The sequence below is a fragment of the Ammodytes marinus genome, assembly GCF_949987685.1.
Source record: "Ammodytes marinus genome assembly, chromosome: 7".
Taxonomy (NCBI): domain Eukaryota; kingdom Metazoa; phylum Chordata; class Actinopteri; order Uranoscopiformes; family Ammodytidae; genus Ammodytes; species Ammodytes marinus.
In genome coordinates, this window is record NC_137211.1 from 31,623,788 (window position 1) to 31,636,686 (window position 12,899).

General features: G+C 40.1%; 1 protein-coding gene across 1 annotated transcript in view; it reads right to left on the reverse strand.

The window, feature by feature from the left end:
- The window catches only part of prex1 (phosphatidylinositol-3,4,5-trisphosphate-dependent Rac exchange factor 1), a 164,706-nt gene that overhangs the window by 67,913 nt on the left and 83,894 nt on the right, over nucleotides 1-12,899 (reverse strand). The window contains 5 exon segments of the mRNA XM_080031313.1: nucleotides 148-190; nucleotides 193-196; nucleotides 2,221-2,324; nucleotides 5,987-6,087; nucleotides 10,253-10,400. Coding sequence (XP_079887439.1) covers nucleotides 148-190; nucleotides 193-196; nucleotides 2,221-2,324; nucleotides 5,987-6,087; nucleotides 10,253-10,400 — 400 coding nt within the window.

Sequence of the window (12,899 nt, forward strand, 5' to 3'; positions counted from 1 at the left end):
TATGGGGCTGTCTTTCCTGGCAGCGCTACTGTTAGTTCAGACATGATACAAAGGGTGACGTGGGCCCAATGTCCACCCACGATGAATATGCATTGGTGCACCTTGAGAGCACGAAGGAAGGAGGGGAAGGGAGAGGGAGGTACTCACTTGATGACAGGTGTGTGGAGGCTGTGCAGGCGGCAGTACAGCTCACGCCCTGAAAAGAGAGAATGGAGCCGTTGACTCATAGCACACACACACCTTGGCTAAACAAGTACAAGCATGGCTTCAGGACAAGACATTTACCTGTTGACTGTGAAGACTTAGCCAGAGGCTATCGTTTTAGGATTTCAAAATTATAGTCTGCAAAGGGATTGTGAAAACAAATGTAGGCCAACATAACCAACCTGTATGTCATTTATTTATGTAGTAAGATTACGTTTTCTTTGGGACCCCTTTGCTTAAACTGTTAGACACCAGTCACCAAAGTTTATTCTTCAATGAATTTGAAAGTGCAGAAATTCTCTCTCTCTCTCTCTCTCTCTCATCTCTCTCTCTCTCTCTCTCTCTCTCTCTCTCTCTCTCTCTCTCTCTCTCTCTCTCTCTCTCTCTCTCTCTCTCTCTCTCTCTCTCTCTCTCTCTCTCTCTCTCTCTCTCTCTCTTCTCTCTCTCTCTCTCTCTCTCTCTCTCTCTCTCTCTCTCTCTCTCCATCTCTCTCTCGTCTCTCTCTCTCTCTCTCTCTCTCTCTCTCTCCTCTCTCTCTCTCTCTCTCTCAAAATTGGCTTTATTGGCATGAAAGTAAAAAAAAAAAAAAAAAAGCAATATTGCCAAAGCAAAGCATCCCCAACAATAAATCCAAATATTCAAACAATACACAATATGTGTCAAAATAAAACAATATGAACCATATATACATCTGTATGAATATTAAATAGTGTGTGTGTGTGTGTGTGTGTGTGTGTGTGTGTGTGTGTGTGTGTGTGTGTGTGTGTGTGTGTGTGTGTGTGTGTGTGTGTGTGCCTCAATCATTCACTGTCTTACAGTTGAAGCATTTTAATACATACTGGGCAGCAAGATGTGCCCGGTCTCCTTCTCCGAGGAGTATTTTTAATTTGGAGAGGTTGTTCAGCTCTTTGAAATCTGGCACTAAAGAGCTGAAATTGTTCAAATACAATTGTCTTGTGTCATCTAATGTTGTACATTGTAGGAGAAAGTGCATCTCTGTCTCAACCTCACCTGTCGAACAGTGACCACATTTTCTGTTTTCTTTTGGTTGCCATGATTTTTTGTGTCTTCCTGTTTCAATTGCCAGTTTGTGGTCACTGAGCCTGTACTTGGTTAGGATCTGTCTCTGCTTTCTATCTCTGACAGTAGAGAGATATTCTGCTAATTCATCATTTATTTTAAGGGCGAGATAACATTCCAATCTACTTTGGCTTTTAGTTGTTTCTTCCCAATGGTCCAGATAGGTTTCTTTACATTGTGCTATAATTTGCTTTACTCTGATTACTGTTTGGAGAGCAGTGTTGTTGTGAGGCTGGTCAGAGTGTGTCTGAGAGGGGGCAGTTAGCCTCAGTACCAACTGACATAAGGGACTATTTTCTGGGCTCAGCTCTTGGGTTTGGAGGGCTTTGGAGTGGAGGGTGTCTCTGGGGCTGGATTTCAGGTGGTTAAAAAAGTTGAGCGTTCTCTTTTGAATGTTAATTTTAAGTGGGAATCTGCCTAATTCTGCTCTACATGCATTTGTTGGTGTGTTTCTGTGTACATGTAAAATGTATCTGCAGAATTCTGCATGTAGAGATTCTGTTGGATGTTTGTCCCAGCGGGTATAGCTCTGATGACTGAGTGGACCCCATACTTCACTACCGTACAGCGCAATGGGCTGGATGACACTATCAAATATTTTAAGCCAGATTTTCATTGGAATTTGGAAATTATAAAATTTTCTCTTAATTGCAAATAGAGCTCTTCGAGCTTTTTCTTTTAGTGCATTCACTGCCATGTTGAAACTCCCTGATGCTGTTATGGTTATACCAAGGTAGGTCACACACACACACACACACACACACACACACACACACACACACACACACACACACACACACACACACACACACACACACACACACACACACACACACACACACACACACACACACACACACACACACACACACACACACACACACACACACACACACACACACACACACACACACAGCACTGAAGAGTCAAAGTTACCTTAGACATGATGTCCTCCATCTCACTGCGGGCCTTGTAGGTGCCGTCATCGTAGCGGAATCGGTACAACACTTGCTCGTTCTTGAACTGGTGCTTGTCTGACACTGAAATGTCAGAAGGAGAACATGTCACATGGGCTTGGCGTACTGGGTGATTTGTGGCACATGAGCAATCTCACTTTAGCTGTGTCCCTTCTCCTCCACTCTTAACTGTGGAATATCTAAGACATATGGAACTGTGCCTTACCCGTCTTTCCCTGCTTTGAGATTTCTTGACCATCTAAAATGGTTTTATTTACAGAAGAACATCAGTGTTCCTACTCATTATAAATGGCTTACATGTCCATATTGGCAGTACTGTCTGGTTTCAGTAAAATAGTCGCTTCTGATGCATCAGTAGAGCTTAATAGGGGAGAACGGGGTAAGTAGGCACACTTTTTACTCTAGTGAGAATTGCTCATCACCAAAACATCTGTCAATAGCCATTCCTACATTAAATTGAAGCTTAAGGTGTTGGCTAGAAATGTGTGTCTCTCTTTTTTTCCAACTTATTGTAATGAAGAAGTAATTTACCATCAAAGACACTCTGACACATTGTGACAACCAACCCCATCAAGGGGTCGGTTGTCACACACTATGGGGTTGTTTGTCACAATGTTATCTTAATGGGAAAAATCTTAAAAAGAAGGCAAGGAGGCAGAACCAAATTTGAATGTTTAATTGCATTGTCAAGTTGACAAATAGGCCTACATAACGTTCTGTAGCCTTGGCAGCTGGTCTAGTTTGGGATGCACTGGGTTGTTTTGATTTTGTTGCCCTTTTTTCTTTTGCTTGCTAGCTGCCTTTTCCTGCTCTATTCTTTCCTTCTCTAGGGTGTCAGTGAGGATACAGCTTGACAATTTCTTTCGTTATTGGGTTCCTTTTCTGGCTGCAGCCTTGAGATAACATGTGACAACCAACCCCCCAAAAAATTTGACGACCAACCCCAACTTGAATTTCTTGCTAGCATCAAGGCCAACAACCATCTGACAACTAATTAGCTTGCTAACCACAATCTAAACTATAGTTTACCCTTCACACTTTCTGAGGGTAACAAGTGTTTTGTTATAAACCCATTGTGTAAAAGCCTAGAAGAAAAATACTGAGAAGCAAAATATTTTGAATTTGACATGAAAAACACAAAACATCCTCTCACCTGAAATGCAGCTGTCTTCCTCCAAGGAAGTCTATGTATGTGACCTCTGATCCCAATTCTGGACCTTTTTTATATCAACATTTCAGAGCTAGCGCGCTCTGGTGGCGAGATATAACGAATGTGACATCCAACCCATGTGACAAATTACCCCGTTCTCCCCTACTTAGTTGAGGATGTGGTTCAGCCAATGTGATTTCTGAATATATACCAGCAGATGCATTTTGAATTAAAGTAGTAAATACTTGCTGTCAGAGGGGAAGCAGACTAGTATTTAGTCCTCCTCCAAAGAGACTGGACAGAGTGAGACCAAACTTAGGCTGCCATTTGTTTTATCTGGGCACTGCTCTATGAATCTGGACGGCCTAGCATTGGATGATTGCGATGTTAAGTGTTTCACCCACAATCTGACTTTCATGAGTCTGATGTTTACAGGTTTCCATTCCATCAGACATGTCTCCATTCATTTTCTAAGGATGATGGCTACCCCTTCATGATGTTGGAGTACAGGACTGTCTCTCCTGTGTTGGTTTTGTGTCTGCCTGTTCCTGTCCACCTACTCTCACTCAGTGTATTTACCTGCAGACTCATAATCGGGTAAATAAATGAATAAGACCTCAACAGGACTTGTAAATTGCATGTAAACTAGGGCTGGCCCGAATTATTCGAATACTCATTTGTTTAGCTAGTATTCGAAACTCAATTCAGTATTCGGAATATTCGTTTTTTTTATAAAAAATTATTCTGAAGTATCTTAAACTGCACAATATGTTGTCAGCAAATAATACTATTCAGATAAACACGTTGTATATACAACAACTGTTAAATACAAATGTATAGCTCTTTTAAAATCAATTATGAAATTACTTGAACTTTGACCTAGTTGGCCGCTGACCTTTCAAAGCGCAACCGGTGATACACCAGCTGTAGGCTACTGACGTTGCCAGAGCGAGGCAAATTAAAAGCGGCACCAAGCGCAGTAAGGAACTAGAGATGGAGGAAGAATATATTATTTTTTCCCCTTAACTTCATAACCACGAGATTAGCGCGATCTCGGAAGGAAAAGCAATGCTCGGCGAAATGCTAACGCTAGCTTAGCTCAGCTTTTTGTTTACATTCCCTATGCTGCGCTGCTATTGCCAATCAACAGTGACTGGCTTGCATCATGGGAATACGCTGTCAATAATGGATACAATATGGACACAAAAGACGATCAATATTGAATCCTTGTATGGATTTATAAATCGCCAAAAAGATGCATGTTACGGGTTGAATTGAAAAGCTCCTTTAAGGGTTACGGTGACAGAGAGGCCAGCTGTTCGCTTCCACGGGGGAAAAGTAGGGAACTCCGACTTTATTACCGTTCGAAAGTTATTTAATAATCAACAGACTACGCAGCTTACTGTCTCGGTTTTGGGGAGTATACTGGGATTATTAATGTTGTTTTTGATGGGAAGTTTTTTTAGAACGAGTATTCGAATACTCGCTCGGAAAATCCAACGAGTATTCGAAAAAAATTGTATTTGGGACAGCCCTAATGTAAACACCTTTATCCGATCTACTTCGCACAGAAATCGGCACATAAACCAACAAGCGAAGTCGGATAAGAACACCTAGACAACTCGTTCATAGTCTGCATTCTACCTGCATGTATACAGGATCGCATATCGGAGTTTGTGTTCTGCGCTTGCTAGAGAGTTCCCTGTTGGGAATTTCACAAGGAAGTGGAAGGAGACAACGTAATAAATAAATAGTAGTGTTGTTGCCGGAAAGGAACCGGATGTGGCTCTATAACAACTTGTTGAAAGGGCTACAGCATAGTGGAGTCAGCCATGCTCCGGCAATTTATCGAATATTTGAAAGGCCATGTATACTCAGACAAATGACGCAGTCCGTTCGAGTGGCAAGTTCGGTATATGTCTTAATCCAATCTAGTTGTCCCATGTAACTGCACTGACTTATTCCAGGTGTGCAGGTTGTAATTTCTCATCTGTGCTGTTACTTGAGTAAGTTTACTTGTTTGGTACAAGGTTCGCACTTTCCAGAAGCCAATCCTGGTCTTGAATTATGTGTTGATGGTACACACCTTCCAGGCTTTCACTACTGACATTCATTCTATTATCTTTGGATAACTCTGGAGGCCCATTGTACACACTGCAGTAGTGTTGTTTTCCTTTGTTCCTATTTCTGTAACAATATTTGTTCTACAGGACTGGGTTGTTAGCCCTGTGCCCAACCCACAACCTGGAGGACCAGTGGATTGCACTGTCAGACCTCTATCCCTCGACCTGACTGACTTGGGACTGCCAGGAGCCTAAGCTCCTGAAGTCATGACCCGAAGTTGTCAAACGATTATCAACAGAGAAAGAGTAGCAGATAAAAAGACATGCAGTAAAGAACTTTTTTTTAATACAGAAGATGCGATGACAAAATAAAGTTGGAAAAAATAAAAACACATGACAAGGAGCTACATAGAGCACCAAGTACAAAGGTACAAAGGAATAGAATGAATAAGAAAGAGAAGGACAGAGGTAGAAACATGAAAGCAGAATGAGTAAGCTTGTGTTTGTCTCACCATGGTGAATGATGCCATTCTCCAGCAATGCTTGTCCCAGGTTGACCCCTTCATCAGGTCTACTGATCTCTCCACTCTCTATCAGCCAGGACACAAACTCACTGAAAACACAAGACAAACAAACGTTCTTAAACTGGTATACATTCACTCTATTGGTTTTAAATGGTCACCAACTCTGACATGGAGTTTGACAGAAATCCACTGCCGCACACACAGTATGGGTGCCACCATGCCTCTATGTCTTTTCTTTTGATGTTTATTCATGAACAGGCACATGCTAAATACCATAGTCGTAAAACACTTGCAACACTTTGTGTTCACAATAATAAACATAGGAGCTAGTTAGCAGATCATTTCAGGATGCTTTTTTTTAGACTATTCCCAACTTCAACAGAAGTAGCTTTTGTTGTTTTTGTTGTACTGTATCTCATTGATACAGTGTTGACATGTATGCCTAAGCAGAGCCTATTGGTCTCAGTAGGCCTGTGTCATGTGACATCATCAGTGAATTATGAGCTGGCCTTGATGTTCACAACTGACTAGATTGTTAAAAGAGCCTTGCACAGTGTCAACATGTTGCATTTAGTCGGTCCGAATGACATTTAACATGGCTAAAGTGGTGAAGAACACAGGCACAGACAGTGTATCTACAGATAATATTTGTAGTATATTTTTAAAGTTGATCCTTTTCTCTATGTTCCAAATATCCCTAAGGCTACGATACTGTACATGCATTAACCATCAAGATTTAAGCCCAACAGCTCTGCTCTCCATTCTGTTCACATCCAGTCTGCACTGAACAAATGTTTGAAGGAGAAAATTACATTCTCCCCTTTTTTGTCTTTCATGCTGCTGAGTGAAATCCCTTCCCCAGATAATGATTAACTAGGAATTGGAGAGTGTGTGTGTGTGTGTGTGTGTGTGTGTGTGTGTGATTAAACCTTACAGCATGGGAATCATTTTGAGGCATGTGTGTAAGTGAGAAATATGTAATTTTGTGTGGATTTGCTTTCAGCAGTCATGCCATGAATGTATGAGTGTACTAGACATGTAATTGCTTAGCGGGCATAATGTTAAGTGATGGAAGTGTGCAGAACTGCAGACACCTTGACCTATCTACCACTAATCCTTTTTGTCTGTCTGAAGAACACAAATAATATTTTATGATGATTTATTTTCATGTGACCTGCCAGGCATACTATAACCTGCAAGTTCTCTCTGTGTGTGCTTGTAAGTGAATAGGGAGGTCATGCCTGCATTATATAACGTGTGTGTATGTGTGTGTGTGTGTGTGTCCTGTTTTTGCAGTGAATTTGCAAGAAATCCACTTACTTTAACCGTTTTAGAAAATGACACAATCACTATCACAAATCAGCTTTAGAGAGTCAGTGAAAATTACATTTCACAAACAGAAAAACTAAATGTTTTTTACCATCTCGCCTCCATTTTCCATTTCTTTCATGCTTTCTGAGTGACTTTTGATTGATTGTCTTTATTTCGAACATGCAATAAAAAAATAGATGAATAAATAACAAACAAACAAAAGCAAAACAAAGAAATAGAATTAAAAAAAGTAAAAGAAAAACAGACATGCTCGAAAGGGGGTAGGAGGAAGTAAAAAACTTATCTAGTCCTACCCCTTAACAGATCAATTTTGCTTGGATAGATTATGTTATTAGCATGTCAGTATAATAAAAAGCTATAATAATGCATATATACATGAGTACCGAATCATTTTGTGCATATATATATATATACATACACATACATACATACACACACACATATACATATATATAATAAACAATCATATATATATATACTATAAACTATTTATATTACATTATAAATACCCATATATGTATATTGTAAGTTACTATACATATATAAATATTACAAATATAAATACAAATACCATGTATTCTACAAAACTACAGTCTACATATGTCCATGTTATAAAGGCTTTTCTAAATTTCTGTACTTTGTGAAGATGATGTCTTTATATCTGTTTTTGAACTGTCTTATGTTTTGGCTTTTCTGTACTTCCACACTTAACTTATTCCACAATTTTACTCCGTAGATGCTGATACAGAAGCTCTTTTTCGTTGTGCGTGTGTGGTGGACCTTGAAGTTCAGCTGTCCCCTTAACTTATAACGTCCCTCCCTTTCAGAAAACATTGCCTGTATGTTTTTTGGTAGCATATAATTTCTGGCTTTGAAGATTATTTGGGCAGTTTTGAATTCAACCAGATCAGGAAATTTGAGAGTTTTGGACTGTATGAATAGTTGATTAGTATGTTCATGATAATTTACATTATGGATTATTCTAATGGCTCGCTTCTGAAGAATATACAACGGTTGTAAAGAGCTTTTGTATGTGTTTCCCCAGATTTCTGAACAGTAATACAAATATGGTAATATTAATGAGTTATAAAGAATATGGAGTGATTTATTATTCAGGAAGTGCTTAGCTTTGGACAGGACTGAAATGCTTCTTGATAGTTTGGTTTGTATGTGTTTTATATGAGGTTTCCAGCAAATTCTGTCGTCAATGATTACCCCCAGAAATTTGTTTTCATATACCCTTTCTAAGTTTACACCCTCTATTTGTACCTCAATGTTTTCTGATTTTTTACAGTTTCCAAATATCATAATTTTAGTTTTATTTAGGTTTAGAGATAACTTATTTCTGTCAAACCATTTTTTTAGTTTGCTAATCTCTGCGGTCAATGTGGACAGAAGTTGCTGCAAATTTTCCCCAGAAACCAGTATATTTGTGTCATCCGCAAAAAGTATAAATTTTAGAGATTTCTTTGCATGGTGTGTTTCATTTTTCCATATGTACACTGCGAGGAAACACTGCATGCTCAGAACATGCTTAGAATGATGGAATGGAATTAACCCATTGATGACTATGGCAATCTAGGATGCATGTCCGTAATGCCTGAGGGTTTTCTGAAAAAAATAGTACGAATTGTTAAGTCTAACCTTAATATCTAAGCCTGTGTAGCACATAGAAACATGAAATAAAATACATTTAAAAGTTAAGGTTCACAGGTTTTATTTAAACATGCTCCCTTAGCGCTTACAAACCAACACATTTTTCTAAAAATCGTCAAAATTGGATGGGGGAGAAAAAATAATAATAAATAATATAAAATATTTAAAAATAATGTGCTAAACGAGGTTATAATCCTGCTTCCTTTTAGCATGGATAGTAGTGACTGAGTGCACAGTGGAGGATAAAGATAGACAGATATAGGAAGGAGGAGATAGCTTTATTTTATTATTTAGTTCAATTATCACTGGCACCATAAATCCGACTTCTCAGTGCAACTGGAACGCAGACTGACTCCACAGCTGGTCCAAACGGCTGTATACCACAGAGATGAAAACAAAACTGAAACTTAACTATCGCCTGGCTGGGCTGAATTTGAGTTGGAGCAGCAAAATATAGCCTAAATTCATAAATATTGTTAATAAATAGATGCAATGTGTTGTGTGATTTTCGTCAGTAGCCTATAGTAGACCTAGATTATGCACTCCGAACGCCACTAACTGTTCTGTAATACACTATCGCGGACACAGCCGGCGTATTTTTTAAATTTTTTTATTTATTATTTTTTTGATTGACGTGATTTTCGGCAAACCACACAACTTTTGGGTGGTCACGTGGTCTTAAAAAATCAACAAAACCCACCTCATGTGTATTTGAACCAATGACGGTGCATTAAATGCTGTGCACGCCATGAAAATGAGATAAAGTAACAATGCCACCAACACAACACAGTTACCAGCAAAACCAGAACATTTCTCCCTAAGATGGTGCCAGAAAGAAACTTGATTGCTGCTCAGGATCTCACAAACACTTGTATGTACAGTATGTAAGAAGTCGGGAATAAAGACGATTACTCCAAAATGCTATTGGAGTGGGGCATTTATGTATTTCCAGCATACTACAATTGACTTGCATGTATTGGGACATCCTAAATCTTTTTCTGGCATACTAAATAGTATGGAAGTATGGGTATTGGAACGCAGGGCGAGTTTGTGTGATAGTCTCCTTTCACTATGAGGGGGGGGGACTCGTTGTGGACAAATGGATGTAAGGAAGGCATTGAACAATTTAGGAATTTGGCCATGACTGTGGCAGACTGGATGCCAGTTCTTTTAAAAAAGCTGCTGATCTTACGTAACATCAATTTGTAAGGAAGCCCTCCTGAACAGTCTGGGAAACAGGAGCTTAGGAAGCAAAAAGAAACTCACTTTCCCATGAAGCACTTGGGTACAATGCTGAGCTTCCTGCGTCTGTCCTTGATCAGATGTCGACTCTTGGTCATCATCATGTGGTACAGCTTCTCCCCCTTCTCTGCAATCATCACATAGGCATCCCGCTCCATGCCCAGCTTGAGACCTACAACACAGCAAGAGAAAAACAAGTCACATGTAAGAGGAGCTTCACCTTTAACATAATGAGTGGAATGAGAAAACATGACTTTTCTGTTAAAATAATGACAATTATGATTTAGGTGAGTCGACAACAGTGGATGCTAGAGTTGATATGAATGGAAAAAAAAAATATATTAGCCAAACACAGTGACTGTATCGCAAGGCCAAGAAAAATACAGCAGGCCGATCGCAAAACAAAACTTTCAACATACTTTCCAAGGCTATCGACGAGTATCAAGCCAAAAGTCAAAAGGCTGTCATGGTGTGGTAAGAGGATACAATCAAGCCTTTGCCTGGACTGCTTGTGTTCTGGTATTGTGCAGATGGAATGAAGCCAGGAGCAGAACATGGCGGCTCGGTCTCACACAACCTTCTGAAACAAACTCAGATGTTAATCTGTCCGAGACAACTTGTTTTCAGAGTAAAGTTCAGCAGGGTAATGTGATATTGATCTTGGATGTGTGTTGGTCTGTTCACTATTATTCCTCTATTGTAAAGCAGAAGATGTGAGGGCCCATTGTAAGGCCTGCTGCCCCACTCTGTGAGCTGCTTAACCTTCTGGTGGGATCTGATGAACTTCTGAACTGAACTGTGAGACTTTATGACTGGGACAACTAAACTCTGCTGCACTGCACCTTCCTACAGCTGCTCTGCCCACCCTAAGGCCCATCAAGCTGCTCAACCACTACACCACTAAGTCATCTGATTCCACATTACATTGGGATTTTAATCATTCTGCAACCACCTTTCTTTTTCCTAGGGCTCGTTTCCACTGAGCAGCTCGGTTCAGTTCGGCACAACACGGTTCGGCTGGGAACGGTAACCCTAGATCTGGCTTGCGTTTCCACTGCAGACAGCACCCTTACTTGGGAGGCGGGGTTTGTGCCGGACAGTCAGTGTATAACTGTGTCTGTGGGTCAGAGCCATTGAACGGCACTGGCCCCCGCAGCTACAACCCCAATTCCCATAAAGTTGGGACGTTGTGTATAATGTGAATAAATTAGAATGTGATCATTTCCTAATCCCTTTCGACGTGTATTCAATAAATAACAGTACAAACACATCATATATATTTGTTTAAACTCATAAACTTTATTGTTTTTTTGTAAATGTACACAATGTTAACTTTGGTGCCTGAAACACGTTCCAAAAAAGTTGGGGCATGTTTACCGCTGTGTTACATCACCCTTTCTTTTAACAACACTGAGTAAGCGTTTGGGAACTGAGGACATTAATTGTTGACATTTTGAAAGCAAAATTATTTCCCATTCTCGCTTGAAATACAACTTCAGATGCTCAACATTCCGGGGTCTCCATTGTGATATGTTCTGCTTCATAGTGCACCAAATCTTTTAAATGTGAGACAGGTATGGACTACAGACAGGCCAGTCTAGTACTGCACTCTGTTCCTACAAAGCCAAGCTGTATTAAGACGTGCAGAATGTGTCTCGGTATAGTCTTGCTTAAATAAGAATGGACGTCCCTGAAATAGACGTTGTCTGAATGGCAGCATGTTGCTCCTAAACCTGTATGTACCTTTCAGCATTAATGGTGCCTTCATAGATGTGTTACCCATGCCATGGGCACTAACCCACCCCCATACCATCACAAACGCTTGGCTTTGTATTGGTAACAATCTGGATGGTCCTTTTCCTCTGGAGCCCGGAGGACACAACGTCCATGATTTACAAAAACTATTTGAAATGTAGACTCGTCAGACCACAGCACACTGTTCCACTTTGCATCAGTCCATCTCAGATGAGCCCAGGCCCAGAGAAGTCTGCAGCATGTGTGGATGTTGTCGATATATGGCTTTCACTTTGTATGGTAGAGTCTTAACTTGCATTTGTAGATGTAGCGACAAACTGTGTTTACCAACAATGGTTTTCTGAAGTGTTCCATGGCCCATGTAGTGATATTCTTTATAACATCATGATTTTTTTTAATGCTGTGCCACCTGAGGTCATCGGCAATACATTTTAATTTTGGACCTTGCACGTTACATGCAGAGATTTCTCCAGATTCTTTAAGTATTTTAATTATATTATGGATTGTAGATCGTGTAAATCTTAAATCTTTTTTTTTAAGATATTTTTTGGGCATTTTTATGCTTTATTGACAGTGTAGAGAGAGTTGAAATGGGGCAGAGAGGGGAGTGACATGCAGAGAACGACCGCAGGCTGGAATCGAACCCGGGTCCGCTGCTGGCCGAGGCCCATGGGGGGACGCCCTACCAACTGAGCTAAGGGCGCCCCCTTAAATCTTAAATCTTTGCAGGAATGTTGTTTTTAAACTGTTGGACTGTTTTCCTCTGCAGTTCTTCCCAAAGTGGTGAGCCTCACCCCATCATTGCTTGTGAAGACTGAATCTTTACAGGATGCCCCTTTATATCCATTCATGATAATATCACCTGTTACCAGTTAACATGTTTATGTGAGTAATGTTCCAAACATTTTTAACATTC